The sequence below is a fragment of the Glycine soja genome, chromosome 5 (assembly GCF_004193775.1).
Source record: "Glycine soja cultivar W05 chromosome 5, ASM419377v2, whole genome shotgun sequence".
NCBI lineage: Eukaryota > Viridiplantae > Streptophyta > Magnoliopsida > Fabales > Fabaceae > Glycine > Glycine soja.
Window position 1 is genome coordinate 19,750,780 of NC_041006.1, and position 15,527 is coordinate 19,766,306.

The 15,527-nt window shown below is 32.6% G+C and overlaps 1 protein-coding gene across 1 annotated transcript; it reads left to right on the top strand.

Annotated features, from left to right (window-relative positions):
- Positions 1–1,109: 1,109 nt before the first annotated feature.
- Positions 1,110–3,123, top strand: LOC114412389 (cyclin-dependent kinase inhibitor 7-like). The gene is made up of 4 exons (XM_028376248.1): positions 1,110–1,787; positions 1,904–1,965; positions 2,341–2,523; positions 2,625–3,123. Exons 1-4 carry the CDS (start codon positions 1,548–1,550, stop codon positions 2,692–2,694), a joined length of 555 nt encoding a protein of 184 aa, XP_028232049.1. The 5' UTR covers positions 1,110–1,547; the 3' UTR covers positions 2,695–3,123.
- Positions 3,124–15,527: the final 12,404 nt, after the last annotated feature.

A 15,527-nucleotide genomic window follows, 5' to 3' on the forward strand; every position in this document is an offset into this window, starting at 1 on the left:
TTTTTTCTTTAATAGTTTACACAAATTAGTTTCCTATATTTTTTCTTTATATTATTTCTTTAGAGAGTATACATTAATAACTAAACTCGCTTGATCGCTTTTTTTTATCAATAATTGTTAGTTATTTGTTTGTTAATTTTTGTTATTGGAAGAAATTTAAACCCACTATCTCTCCTTCTCCCCGTTCTTCCTAAGCCAATCTTATAATTCCTCTAGCTTTATTGCTTACACTTTACTATTTGGTAAAAGTGAAATATGAAAGAGATTGAGAAGAGAGTACTGGAAATTGAGTTGAGGTTAAAAACTGTCGTTACATGGTTGAGTGAATTAGTGAAGAGAGAAAGAAAGAAGTGATAAGTTTTACAAGAAAATCCTTTTCATGCTAAAATGGTGAGAACTAACAAGAAAAAATTGGTATTAAACAAAGTGTGTCTAATATGGGAGGCACACTTTGTTTAATAATAGATTTGTGTGTAGTGTTAGTAATAATTTGTTCCTTAGGGATAAATAATTATCATAACCACAATTAATTTATTTGGATGCTGATAATCAATTACATATACATTTTTTTCTGTCACAATAATATATTGAACACAATCAATTGTACATTTAGGCTCCTAGTTGATTATTGTGTTTTCTTTCCCACATCACTATATCAATGTATAAAGGTCTTGTAACTGGAAAAGAGTCTTTTTATCTCTATATTCTTTTCTTTTGTGTATCTGTTTTGTGTTCAGACTTAACACTTGTGTTTGGTTTGATTCACACATTTCTAATAATAGGGTTGACTTTATCTTTCAGAATAAAAATTATATCGATAAATAATCAATTGTCTACAAATAAAAAATATTTTTTCAGCTGAATGTGAGTTTTTGGATTGTTTATAAGTGGCCTGTCAAAGAGTATTCTTTCAAACTAAATAACCCAAAAAATTCACCTTATTTCTTTTTTTTTTCTCTTCTCTATTTCTTTTTTCTATTTTCATCAATCCTATTTTTTTTTCTACCTCTATTTGTTTCTTTGCCTTTAGTTATAAAAAAAAGTCAAAAAGAATATTAGAAAATAACAACTAAACATGTAAGAAATATGAATATCCGAATACAGAAACTTAAAAAAAGCAAAAATGAATTACTAAATTTTAATAAAAAGGAAGGATACAACTGTAGTTTCCCTCAAAACACAATTATTTTGGCTCGAGGCCAGTACTCTCTCCAATCTTCACTCCCCAAACAGAATTCTCCGAAACAATCTCTATATATGGATTCTTCGTTCCTAACCTCATGATTCTCGTTTTCTCATTCTTCCCCTCCCCCCAACCAACCGTGACAGCATCAATTTCCGTTTCCGACACCCCCTCAACCGTCACTTCCCGCCACGTGTCACTCCCTCATTCGCCCTCCTTTCGGCGCCTGTGATCACCGCTATCAAAACCCTCAACACCTCAACCTTTTCGAGTTTGTAACCTCTTTGTCACGTTTTCCTCGTCGCACAAACACCACACTACACTTTTGAACACTGAAAATTGAGATCGCAGAAGAAGAATATTAATGGAGATGGCTCAGGTTAAGGCACGAGCTCGAACTGCATTGGCCATGGCCGCTTCCGCAAGTTCACGGAAGAGAAGAAAAATCTCGATCAACAACAACTTCGTTCAAATCAAGAGTTTGAGCAACGCAACCGTGCCGGCGACGGGGGAACGAATCTCCGGGGAATCTCCGGCGTCTTGCTGCTCCAGCAACGGATCCGTCGACGATGAAAACCGAATCATCAAATTCTCAGATCTAGAGGTGAATGTTAATAATAAATAATAACAATTACTAATTATTAATTGAACTGGCGTTTTGTCTCTCCTTAAATTGCTTCTCATTAATGTGTAGTTGTGATGTAACGCATTTTTTTTCAGGTTGAGAGCACGCGAGTTGTAACGTCGACGTGCGACTGCGGTGAACAACAACAACAAATAAGGTCTCGAATTTTAAATTAAATTTTAATTAATTTGAAGTTCAAAAAAAGGGAAAAGGAAAAGGCCAAAAAAAAGAAAAGAAAAGAAAAGAAAGTGCTTACAATCGTTTCAAATCTTTAATGGTTCGGTTTTGTTTGAATTCAAAACAATTAAAAAGGTGTGATTGAGTGAGTTTATCGTATGGTATGTGTAAGTCATCATCATGATTATTGTTCCTTCTGTTAAAAAAAAAAACTAATTCTGTAACTCTCTGACATGCATGTATATCAATTATGCGCATATATATATCATATGCATCATCATAAATATCTCTGCATTATTATTACACATTCTGAAAATTAACCAGAAAAAAACATTGTGTTGTTGTGTTCTTTCAGGAGAGAGATGAGTCTCACGAGCGAGCTTCGAATCACGAATTCTTCTTCGCAAGAGGTGGATTCAGCGGAGGAGCAGATCACCCAAACCAAATCTTTGCCGCCGCAGAAAATGCCGACGGAGTTGGAGCTCGATGAATTCTTCGCCGCTGCTGAGAAAGATATTCGGAAACGCTTCTCAGACAAGTAATATAATAGTAGTAGTAATAACAAATTTCCATTTCAAAAAATGGGAAATTAAAACTGAAAAATGGAGTATATGATATTGTTGATTAATAAATCTGCAGGTATAATTATGATATTGTGAAGGACGTGTCATTGGAAGGACGATACGAGTGGGTTAAATTGAAGCCATAAAAGTGAGAGTACCAACCTTGAAGGAAGGAAGGAACAATAGAAGAACACGGTTAATAAAAAAATGCCACTTGCTGACATTATTCTTACGTTAATTTACTTTAGGTACTTGATTTTTCACTTCAATTTTCCGTCTTTCACAGTAGTACTACGCTTTGTTTGGTGTACAGTTAAATATTATTTTTCTTCTATGGTTATTTGTGTACGGTTTATGATATAGTTATACGGAGAAGCTAGTTCTGTGAATTCCGTTGAGGGAGGTGACTAGCGAAAACGGTTCCTACAAGGCTGTAACAAAATTGTAGTCTCATTTTGCTTTCTTTGTGCTTTGCAAATTGCAATTCCCCCCTAAAATTCGTGTCTGTTTCTCTTTTTTAACTTTGAAGAAGGGTACATAAAAAAAAAAAAAGTCAGTGCCTGTTATTTTCTCTTTATCTTTTCTTTCCTTCTTCTATTCCCCTTTCCCATATGACGCTAATTTACCCTTGCCCTCCTCTCCGTCTTTATCTATCTTGTCTTTTCATTGCATTATTTTTTTTAGTGCTGATTTGTCTTTCCCCCCTTTTTTTCTAAAACAATGGAAAAACTTTGCCTTTTGCCCCAAAACTTTCTGCGATCACCTGTACGTATGTATGGATGGATGTACGTTATTAATTTCTGCGTGGATGGCGAGGTCTTTTCTATTTCCTATAATATATTATGAAAATCAAAAGGGAACAAAATAACACGGTGAAGAATGTTATATTATCAAGCATGGTGAAAATGTAGAAGAAGGTGATGGTTAATGGTTTGTCTAATTATAGGAAATGGGTGTGTGAGTTACAGTTACAAACGTAATTGAGGGGATTTGACAGGTGACCTTATCTTATTTACCTTTTACCCTATTGTGTGAGAAGCGTGTTCCAGTTTTGGAACCAAATTCATTCCACTTTCACAAGTACAACAAAAATAATGCATGGTACAAACCAGAGAGTAAAACTGGAGCATTATTATTTTCGGCAAATTTCTCAAATTAGGTTATTTTAGAAACTAATTTCTAAAAGGGGCTGTTTTGAAATTTTTTTCCAGGGGGGTCTGTTTTAGAAGGGGACTCGCCAGTGGGGTTGACGAGTTGGACACGTGGCGGCGCCTGGTGGACTCGCCAGTGGAGTTGGCGAGTTGCTGTCCACGTGGCGGGTCCCGCCACTCGTACTGACGAAATGCTTTTTACGGAAAAAAAAAAATTTTAACTTCAAACGCATATAACTTTTGATAAGAATGTCCGTTTGAGGTACATAATATGTCAAAATGTTCGAAATTGAATGAAGAATTCCTTGGCAAATGGATAGTACTCTGGATAGTACTCCCTGTTGTTGTTGGTTTGGGTAAAATTCAAATTCCGAAACAGTAATTTTTTTTTTGTTTCAAATTTATATACATTATTCAGCCGTTGGAAATTAAATGATCATGAGATGAGGTGCGAGGGTGGTCCTGCTGCTGCATAGCATTACAGATAGTAATGTCTCAGCGAGTTTGGGACGTTGAAAGGGAATGAATGACTAGTGGCGAGCTACCTATTAATTATTGGGTCATCTTTTTTGGTTTGTTGTGTATGAAACCACTCTTCAATATTCACACCAAAATTGGGAGTATTCCGGTTAATTATGTACGTATAACTTTATAGTCAGTATTTAATGTCTGTAAATTGGTGAGTAAATAATATTTTCTTAAAAAAAGTATAATGTCTTTATAAAACTCTTTATTATGACATCACAAGGGAATAGTGGAGTAGGAAAGGAGCGGCTTTCGCATATGACAAGTGACAGATTCGAATGTTCACTTCTTGAACAAGATAAATATAAGGTAAAATTATATTTTTTGTTTTTTAATTTGTTTTTAATTTTGATTTTGGTCTTCCTTTAAAATTATTGACGAATTTTGTTGTTTTATTTTATCTAATCTCGCAATCTTGATTTCTCAATCCAAAATTGGACGTCGTCTATTGTAAAGGTATCCTGACTGTCACGTGTCACTTTTTATTAGATGATGATTGTCACGTGTCATGTTTTGATTGACCAATGATAACAATAATGCATTTCATCTTTCATGGATTCGACATCTAATCAAAACATGACACGTGATAGTCATCATCCAATAAGAACTTGACACGTGATAGTCAGCATTCCTATTGAGAACAAAGATTGTCTGATTTAATAAAATAGGAGGAAATTTGTCAATAATTTTAAAAGGGAGACCAAAATCGAAATTTGAAACAAATTAATAGATCAAAAATGTAATTTTGCTTAAATATAAATACTTTTATAATTATTTTTTGAACCGGAAGGCTTTTCCTGTCTTAGGGGTGGTTCTCTCCCCTAAATTTTACTATGTTACTCACACTGAGAATTTAATGAAAATTTGTATGTGTTTCACATTGTCTTATTTTTATATTTAAAAAATAAATAAAATTGTGGTGCTAAGCAGCGTGAAGAGAAAGAACGTGTTTGTTCCGTACAATCTAGCGGGAGTGGAGTGGGTTAGCGCAGCACATGCCACATGGGTAGAGATTCCCTGATGCGCGTGAATTTCATGATGGGTCGCTAAGGCAGAGACGAAGGGGTACTTTTTCATACAAAGAAGCTGCACCCAATGTGCCTGAGCAATTACAGCTTTACGTTATGCAAATAATCATTGCATTGCATAAAATAACTTATTATCATAGGGTATATAATTCCGGTGAGATGTGTCTGCGAATATTTCATCTCCAAAAACCAGGATATTCTTAACAAAAAAAAAAAAGTTTTCGGGTTTCCCTCTCTTGCTCCATTTTCCCTATTAATTACTTTGCTCTCCATTGCTGGCTCTATTGGCTCGTGGCTCCTCTAAAAAAAATATATACCTAGTTTCAAATTAGGATCCCTTTCTGCTCCTCACACTATTCACAATAGAACCCCCTAATGTCTAGGAGAAGTTGACAGAAGTATTAGTCAGTTTGATAAAGTAAATTAACACAAACATTTTTAATAAGATCAACTTTTTCAAACAAATTATACTGTACATTTATTAAAATTTCATTTCACTACGTTTAACATTATACGGTACACACACCAAAAAGTATAGTAATACCGATATCATGGACCGAATAAGCAAAAGGGAGTAATACTCCTTTTGAAATTTATCAAATGAGACCTAAATAAGGATAAATAGTAGGATCTTTTATGACTTTTGGTGATAAAGTTGTAAAAATTCACGATTTTTTTATTTGAAATCATAAAAATTAAACTATTTCAGTTTTTTTCTTAAAATTTTTTATATGAAGTTGTAAAATCTTTTATGACTTCAAAGTTATTTCATTTTTTTAATTATTTATTTGAAGTCGTAAAACATTTAACGACTTTAAAGTCGTGCTTATTTTTAATAAAAAAATGAAATTAATTTTGAACAACTCTAAAATTAGTTTTAATTTATACTTTTTTATATTGTTTTATTTTAAATTATATATATATATATATATATATATATATATATATATATTATTTTCTATATTTTTGTATATTTTTTATTTTATATTTTTTATATTTTTGTTACTAATGTTAAGGATTATTATTTGTTTTGTAAATTAGAAAAAAAAATAATGTAAACAAATTAAAAGACTTAAATTTAAATAAAAAATGAAAAAGTACTACACATATTTGTTTAAGAAAAATATATATCATCTTTTGAAGTGATGAGACACAACGGGAAGGTCAACCATCAGTCGTACACATAATGAGATTGACGAACCAATTCTAAATAGGTCTAAGAAATGCGCATTGCGTAGAACTAAATGATATAAACATAGTAATTGTCCATACAAACAAATTGACGGCTAATATTATTTTTTATATTTGTGTTTAATGTGTATTGTTCATTTTATATTAATGTATTATGTTATTTTCATTTTAATAAGTACTTTTATGACTTACTTCTATTTGAATATTAATTTAAAATTTGCTCCCATTTGATAAATTCCAAAAGGAATTACCCCGTTATGGTCATTCGACCTGATATGATGTAGTTGCATCATGCCCAAAGTTACTATTGGCTATTAAGATCATGTGAGTCAATTGATTAGAAATTATTCTAATTTAATCAATGAATTCAAATCTTTTTATTTATGAAATGAATTTGAAACTTAGTATATATGTAACTTTGTTTAATATGCATAAGAACATGATTCATGATTATTTTTATTGAAGAAATCTATTTTTATAGCACGAGTTTTGCATGATTTAGTTAGTTCTTTTAAATTATGCATCCATTTGTCATAGAATTATGAGCATCTTGATTGGAATGATCGATCTAAAGTAACCCTCAACTAATTTTAAGATTCATGGAACTATATGTGAAAAATCAAGTACAAATTGTTTAATGATCTTTGCAAATGGATTTTAAATTTTTAAATATTATTATAGTGGCTAATGCGTTCAAAAACATGTCTAGGCCCGTAAGTATTTTTTTTTTTGCTGACCATGATATTGGTACGAAGTTGTCTCCCATCGAAAGTGACAAAAAACTTCGTCAATGACCGTGAGTGCACACGAGGTGGGTATTCCCCTCCTGAAAAAATTTATTCCATACCTGAGGGCCAACCATAATTCATACCCAAGATCACTTAGTTTTAAGGGACACAAGCCGCTACCACTTGTACCAACCGTTGTTGGTAGGCTCATAAGTATTGTTTTGTGGTGGTTTTTAACCACCATTATATGAAAATTATTAGCAACATTAAGTCTAAAGCAACAAAGGATCAAATAAACCAAATTTAAAAGATAAAGCACTAAATATATAGGTTGAATATATATAAATACACTCATTTTTTCTACTTTTTTTCTCATCTTTTGTCATTATATTACTTATTATATCTATTATTTTCTCTATCTTTGTTGTCTTTTCTATCTCTTTTATGCTTCCATCATATACACCCAAAAATGGGTTCATTTAAGCACAAGCACAAAAGAAAGACAAAAGTATAGTTTTGTTATTGTATAAGATATTCAAATTGACTTTTACTAAGGTCTAAGGTGTATCAGAGGTGGTGCTTCTCTTCAATGTGACTAGGGGTAACAAATGAATTCATTTATTCACCATTCTTCTAATTCATTCACAAGTAAATTCAATCATTACAAAAAATAAAACAAATGAATGGATCGAAATCCATCCTTTTAATTTAAGGGATGGTTAATGATCTATCCACTAATTTTAAAAATCCAATAGATCCTTTAATCAATACTTAATGGATTAAAATTCATCCAACTTAATAATTAAAGAATTTGTGGTGGTTTTAAATCAATGTTGGTCAGGATTTTTTTTGGTTGTCATCGGTCGAGACTATTTTTTGGCAGACCTCGACAAGTAATGTTTTTTGGCTGACATCCACCAAGGTTATTCTTCGGCTAAGGTCAACTAAGACTATTCTTCGACAAAAGTCGGTGGAGTTTTTTTGACCTATGTCGACTGATGATGTTTTTCAACCAGCATCAACTGAGGCTATTTTTCAGACGATGTCAGCTAGGGTTTTTTTGGATGACTTGGTTGGGGCTATTTTTTTGCTGATGTCATCTAAAGTTTTTTCGGCCAACATTGGATGATGATTTTTTTCAGTGGTCATTAGTCGAGATTGTGTTTCAATTGATGTTGACTAGGGTTTTTTTCGCCCAACATTGATCATGACTATTTTTTGGCGGATGTGTCCAAAGTTTTTTCAGCAGACATCGACTAATGATGCTTTTCAATAGTCATCAATCGAAGATATTTTTCAAATGATGTTAGGTAGGTTTTTTGGCCGACTTTGGTCAAGGTAATTATCTAGTTGATGTGGTCCAAATCTTTTTTAGCCAACATTGGCTGATGATATTTTTCAGCCGACAACGGTCGAGGCTATTTTTTCGATCATCATTGGCTAGGGTTTTTACAGTCAATGTTTGTCGTGACTATTTATAGGTCAATGTTTGCTTGGGTATTTTCGGTCAACATTAGCTAGGGCTATTTCTTGGCCGATATTGGCTGGTAATATTTTTTGGCCAACATTGAACAAGACTATTTTTTGGTCGATGTCAGCTAAGGGTTTTTGGACGACGTTTGTCGGTGTTATTTTTTTTTCTTCTGAAATTGGCTAGAGTTTTTTAGTCAATGTCGAGCAAACTATTTTTTCTTGGACATCAACTAGATTTTTTCAGTCAACATCAGTTGGGACTATTTTTTGGTTCACGTCGGCCAAAAAATTTCCCCAACTAATGTCGACCAAAAACCTCTAGCCGATGCCAACCAAAAAATTTCCTAACTAACATCAACCGAAAAGCCCTAGCCAACGTCAACAAAAATATCTCTAGCTAATGTTGGTAAAAACCCTAGCCGACTTCGGGAAAAATTAGCCATGGTCGATGTCGGCCCAAAAATATCATCGGCCGACAACGGCCAAAAATCCTAGTCAACATCAACCGAAAAATATCTTTAGTTAACGTGAATAAAAAACTCGTTGACATTGATTGAAAAAACCCTAACCAACGTTATTCGAAAATAGCCCAAACGACGCTGACTGAAAAGCCCTCACTAATGCTAGCAAAAAAGTAGTCCTAACCAACATTGGATAAAAAACCCTAGCCGATGTTGGCAGAAAAATAGTCTTGGCTGATGTTAGCCAAAAAATATCACCGACCGATGTATGCCAAAACAACCTTAGCCGATGTCACCCAAAAAATAGTCCCGATCAACGTTGACCAAAAAATCCCTAGTAGTTGTTTGCAAAAAATATCACTGACTGAAATTGACCAAGAAAACCTAGCCAACCTTGACCAAAAAATATTTCTGGTCGACATCAGTTGAAAACTAGCCCAGACCCACATCAACCGCAAACAAACTTGGTCAATGTCAGCCAAACAACATCATCAATCGATATTGGCCATAAAATAGTCCCGATCGGTGTTGGCCAAAAATTAGCCTTGATCAACATCTATTGGGGAGCTACTATTATTTTAGAAAGTATTGTAATGTTTTAAAATATATTATTTTTAAACTAAAAATAATTAAGTTTTAAAACATATTTATATTCATTCATGAGAAACATGTTAATGGATGGATCAGACATATTTTTTTTATCAAACAGATCAAATCCATTAAATAATTTTTAATAAGTCAAAATAGATTAATAAATCATTTTGATTTGATCCATTAGGATTAGGATTGATCCCGTTCATCCATTTTGCCACCCTCTAAATGCAACTAAACAATAATGGAGATAGATTGGGCATTGTAAAGGTATTCCAACATTATGCAACAATAATTTTGACAATTTGGTTGTAAAGTTAGGAAATCACAGTATGGTTGAATTGTGATTTCAAAAACATTTTGCAGACATTTACATAAAAATAAATATGGCCTTTTTATTTTGTCTTAGTCCCTAAAATATATTGATCATTTGTTTTTAGTTTTTATCAAATATTTTTTTTAAAAGACTAATACAAAACTTTAAATAATATTGTAAGTGCTAAAATGAAATATATATATATATATATATATATATATATATATATATATATATATATATATATATATATATATATATATATATATTAGAATGACTAAAACAAAATTAATAACAAGAATCAAAAATAAAATTTTTGTTTTGTTAATGACTCAAAGTATTAGGAACCAATTTTTTTTTGTTAATTTATCACGAAGAACAAACATATTTAAACATAAAAAATAAAAATAAAAATTAATTCAAAAAGGCTGTGTCCATTTACTATTGGCTGGATTGATGTTAATAACTTTACTCTCGCAATTGATGCTAATCTATAGACTCTAATATGCACATTTCTAGTTTTTTTTTCTAGTTTTTAGTAGTAGAATGTATAAAAGTTTCTCTCGCCCACACAATACATTAAATTTGCTTTTACATTTGGTTTTGTTTTTTTTTTATAAAGGGAGATAACAAAAGCAGAAAAAGAAAATAGGTTCAATATATACAATCATTACCTAAGATAAGGCATATGCAACAACTCTTCCAAAAGCAAGACATTCAACTTAGGAGGAGGAACCTCCACTTCCATGCAACTTTGCCCAAGCTTTTCCTAAAAGTTAGCACAAAGAATTTTCTTCTTTGTAGGTATGAATAAATTGTAACTTTCATGTACTCATAGATAGATTCAATAATGGTTGCATACTTATGATGCACATCACCATTCCCTTTAATCACATGAAGATCATGGAGGGAGTATGAATGTTTTCTTATGCTCGGCCAACACATTAAAAATATTATATGATATATTTGTTGTGGAAGTAGGTCAACATTTCTATTATCAAATAAGGAGTTTCAAATTACATGCCCAAGTACTTATTACTTCTTGGGTTGTAATTGTTATTTGTAAAGGCAAATATCACAAGAAGGGAGGTTGAATTGTGATTTTAGTGAATTTTTTAACCTTTTCGAAATCCAACAAAAAATTTTGTCTGAAAAAGAAACTTTGCAAAATAGATATAAGATTTTATGAGAAACACACTCAAATGATGAAAAAGACAGGTTTGTAAAGCACAATAAGTTTTCAAAAACCTAAAAACCAATTCAGACCCTGGGTTAGTTAAAAACAAAGAGAGAACAAGAAAATATCGGACACAGGGAGTTATACTAATTCATCTCTACCATTGAGATTACGTCTAGTTCTTGGCAAACCACCAAGTTGAATTGACTTCTCACAAGTTACAATTATTGTGTTACAACCACTTCTAGCTCTACCCTAAGCTTGATTAACACCCAGTGATCTTTGTCCTAACAAGCCACTACTGGCCATAAACAAATCAGAATAGATTTGTGGTTGAAGATTGCTGAGAGACTAAAGCTAGAATCGTCTTACAGATAAATATACAAATTAGTCCTTAGTCTTTTTCTCTCAATGTGTTCAAGGTATTTTGAGAGCTTTTTCTAACTTTACAATAATATACATAAAGCTTTTTGTTGAAAAAATGATGAATGTTTTTCGTGCAAGATTATATCTTCAATCTTCAAAGCTTCTAGTTTATATAGGTCTTATCTTCAAGTATCTGTTATTCACAGCGGGTATATATCTTCAATTGATCTTCGTCTGATGAAAATGGTTGTTGGGAGCATTTAAATCTAGCATTGAATGCACATTTATTCCAAATGTAGATAGTCCTATCTTCAACCCTTGTGTGTTAAAGAATTGTAGCAGGTAGTGACTTCTTTGTATTAGAGCAGGTCCTGCGTAGTAGAGCTTTTCTTTTGATGCTGATTGAGGAATTTCATATGTTAATTTCATTTAATCTTCATAGGATTCAGTAGATCTTAGAAGAATATTTCTACAAAGAAAATCTCAAGCACATGGTATAATATGAAGTCTTAAATGCCATCACACATGTTGTATCAGATTATGACTCCATCTGCCTATCGTCTTGAAGACAAAAATGTCCTTTTGACTCAACAATGTCCCCTTTTTTTATGATGTCAAACAAACACAAATGTAAAAGATGAGAGCGGACTTATAAGATATATCATGAAAAACATTAGTCAGTCTTATCAAATGCAAGGATATATAAGATAAATAAACCACAAAGCATCATAAGGCTTTGAGGTAAAGTTTGAACAATTATAAGAAAACATCTTTTTTTATTCATGTAAAGATTTTCACATCAAGAAGATGTGTTTTGAGTACAGAACACCAATTATGTACAAAATTCACCATAGAAGCTCCCCCTGAAATGATGTTTTCTTTAGACTTTGTCACTCCCCCTTAGATGATGCCAAGCTTTAGCTTTTACTTTTTCTCCCTTTTTTGTTTTTGACAGCTTCTTCATTAAGCTTCCTAAGGAACTCATCACTAGAGTCCTCGAATTCAGAGAAGAGAGTAGTAGGAATACAGGGAGGCATTGGAGAATGAGAAGGTTTCCATCTAGTGGCCTTCTTGTAAAATAAGTCACTAATCAAGTACTTTATGTGAGCCTTCTTCTTAGCATGGGTGCAGTTCGTCAAGGCTTGAGGAAGTGCCTCTCTGGTTCTAGCAAGTTCCTTTTCAAGCAGTTGAACATAGGCTCATGATGGTGGAGGATCATACACTTGAACAACCAACACTACTAGAATATATAGATATTATATCGTCCAGTTAACATCGGTTTATATGAAAATTGATGTTAACAAATGCACAGTGTCATTTTTCAAATAAGTGGACATGGTTAACATTGGTTATGAGAGAACCGATGCTATGAAATTGAACTCAACATCGATTTTGAGAGAACCGATATTACGAATTGAACTCATCATCGGTTTTGTTTAGAACTGATGTTGATCTTGGTGTGTGAACATCAATTTTTCGTGAAACCATTGTTGTGCTTCACCCTAAGTCTTAAACAAATTGTTTCATTTTCACTCTCGCGCCCAAATTTCTTTGTCCCTCTCTTCGTTTCACCCTAAACCTTTGTGACTCTCGTTTCACCCTAAATGTCTCTGTATCTTGGCTCTTGTCGCTATTGCAACTACCATTGTGCCCATCATTGTCGCCACTGTCTCTGTATCCTCAGTTTTGGACAAACTAGAAGCAACAAGAATGAAGGAAGTAGAAGCAGCAAGAATGAAGGAAGTAGAAGCAACAAGCCCTTGCCTCATCGTTACTGCTGTCGGTTTCAGGTTTTTTTGCTATTCCCATGGAGTTTGTTATTTATTCCATATACCGTTGTTAAGGTTCTTTTGCCCAAACCACTGTGTGAGAGAGTCTTGTTTCTTCTGCTAAGAGTTTTGTGGGAATGATGAAGTCTAAAAAATATATAAAATCTACTAAGAGAAACATGTGGTTTATTCTATGTAATAAATTCCTTGGTGTTGCTTGTGTAACTGCAATTCACGTTCATGGTTGCATAATATAATAACTCTTTAATCCACATTGATGGAAGTTAACAATGCATATATTATTTCTCATAACACAAATTCAATCCTCATGCATGTTAAGGCCTGTGGGCATGGGTAGGGATGGCAAAAGATGAATGTGTCCCTAATTTTGTATTGCCTGCTTTGTTGTCTAGCAATGTTTTCTTATTTTTATTTTACCTTGTAATTAATTACTCTATACTTATTGTATTAGCTGCTATGTTACCATGATTATACCCTGCTGGTGTACTTTCCTTTGATTGGAACTTCATTAACACATTGGTGATACTCACATCAGCCTTTCTTGGATTTTTGCTTCAATGGTCTGTTGCATTAGCTCTAGGGTAAGGGACATGCATTACTCTCTTTAATTGTTGAATATTTTTCCTGTGATAATAATTCCAATTTTAGTTTTTGGTAGAATAGTAGGTGAGTTACTTGTTTAATATTTTACCAGGTTGTTTTTATCAAATTAAGTGATGGTTTGCTAATGACCTAACCTCCATCGTGTCAAACATAAAGAGGTCACTTGGTTTTTCATAGCTTCCTTTCGAGATGTTACTTATGCTTAGCTAGGGTGTGAAGAATGGTAGATATTAACATATAATTAGAATATAGCTAGATATTTTCTTCGAGTCAAATTGTTCTAAATTCTTTGCAATATCAACAATGCCAATGAGCTAAGTTACTAATAAAGTTATATATTTGAGTGGTATGGAAAACCATTAACGAATCCTCTTGCAATATACTAAAATAGTGATACTCTATGTACTAAGAATTTTAGGATAAATTTATAGGCATATCAAACTTTCATAGTCATGTACAAGATAATGTTAAGAGGTCATTGAAATAGGAGATAACTTAAAAGAAGAAGAAGAAATCTTATTTAGACTCCCTTGAGTGAGGAGAGTATAATTTACAAGATAAAAGTATAGTTATAACAATTGTTGAGATTTTAAGAGGAGCTCCACATAGTTTCTTAATAGCTGGTGGCACTCAAATGTTAGATTACAAAACTGCATCGCGTGCTGATTTGTTAGTTGTTATATATTGTTTACATTGTTTTAGAGTGCATTTAGTTGTCCTTACATATGTGACTAAAATTTACTGCACTTTGTTACATCTTTGTGAGTTGAAACACAAGGAATGAGATAAATGAACCTGTTTAAGAATTACTTGCATTCAACTCAAAATAAATTTGATACCCTTAGTTTTGTTAAAACTTACCATAATTGCTAGGGGCTATGATTGTTCAATTAACTTAGTTTTGGTTTCTAAGGATATCCCCATGCCTTTTTGGCTTGTGATTAATCATTTGATATGGAACAATACACATCTCTTGCCATAACATGTTCTAACAAACACTCATTCATGTGACATACAGTCCTTTTGTTAAAATGTCATATACTATTTTTGTGCTTAGATCGTAATAATGTGTAGGATCTACAAGCATAGTGCCTGGGTTTTGTGATTCTATTTTTGCTTTAATGTTTGATTATTGGATTACTATACTACAACTTACACTCTTAATCTATATATAATTAAGCACCATCTGACACTCACTTGTAATCATAGTAGTAACTTCAACTACTGAGTTATTAGATTCATTAATCATATGATTAAGAACCAACATCCAGCTTTAAAACAACATAGTACTAAAAAGATAGAAAGTTCTATTTACTCTAGATAATTGGTTCAAAGAAATTAAGCAGCTTAAAAAGATCTAGTAGACATATCTTATTTCAATTGAGACCTCATTGCAATAGGAAGATCACACACGTACGACACAATGTACTAACATTGTATGTAGATGAGTATGGATATTTTATGTTATTAAGCTTACCATGTATGTTAACAATCAAAAGACTTGGGGAGCTAGGCTTAGTAATTTGAAACAAGTTTCACAAAATAATGGATTCAGTAAGAACTCTAACATGTGCCTGAG

Excerpts from the sequence above, each read along its gene's own strand:
- LOC114412389 (XM_028376248.1), top strand. The coding sequence starts at position 1,548 with ATGGAGATGGCTCAGGTTAAGGCACGAGCTCGAACTGCATTGGCCATG. Across the intron at positions 1,788-1,903 it reads TCAAATTCTCAGATCTAGAG|GTTGAGAGCACGCGAGTTGT; the intron begins GTGAATGTTAAT and ends ATTTTTTTTCAG. Across the intron at positions 2,524-2,624 it reads CGGAAACGCTTCTCAGACAA|GTATAATTATGATATTGTGA; the intron begins GTAATATAATAG and ends ATAAATCTGCAG.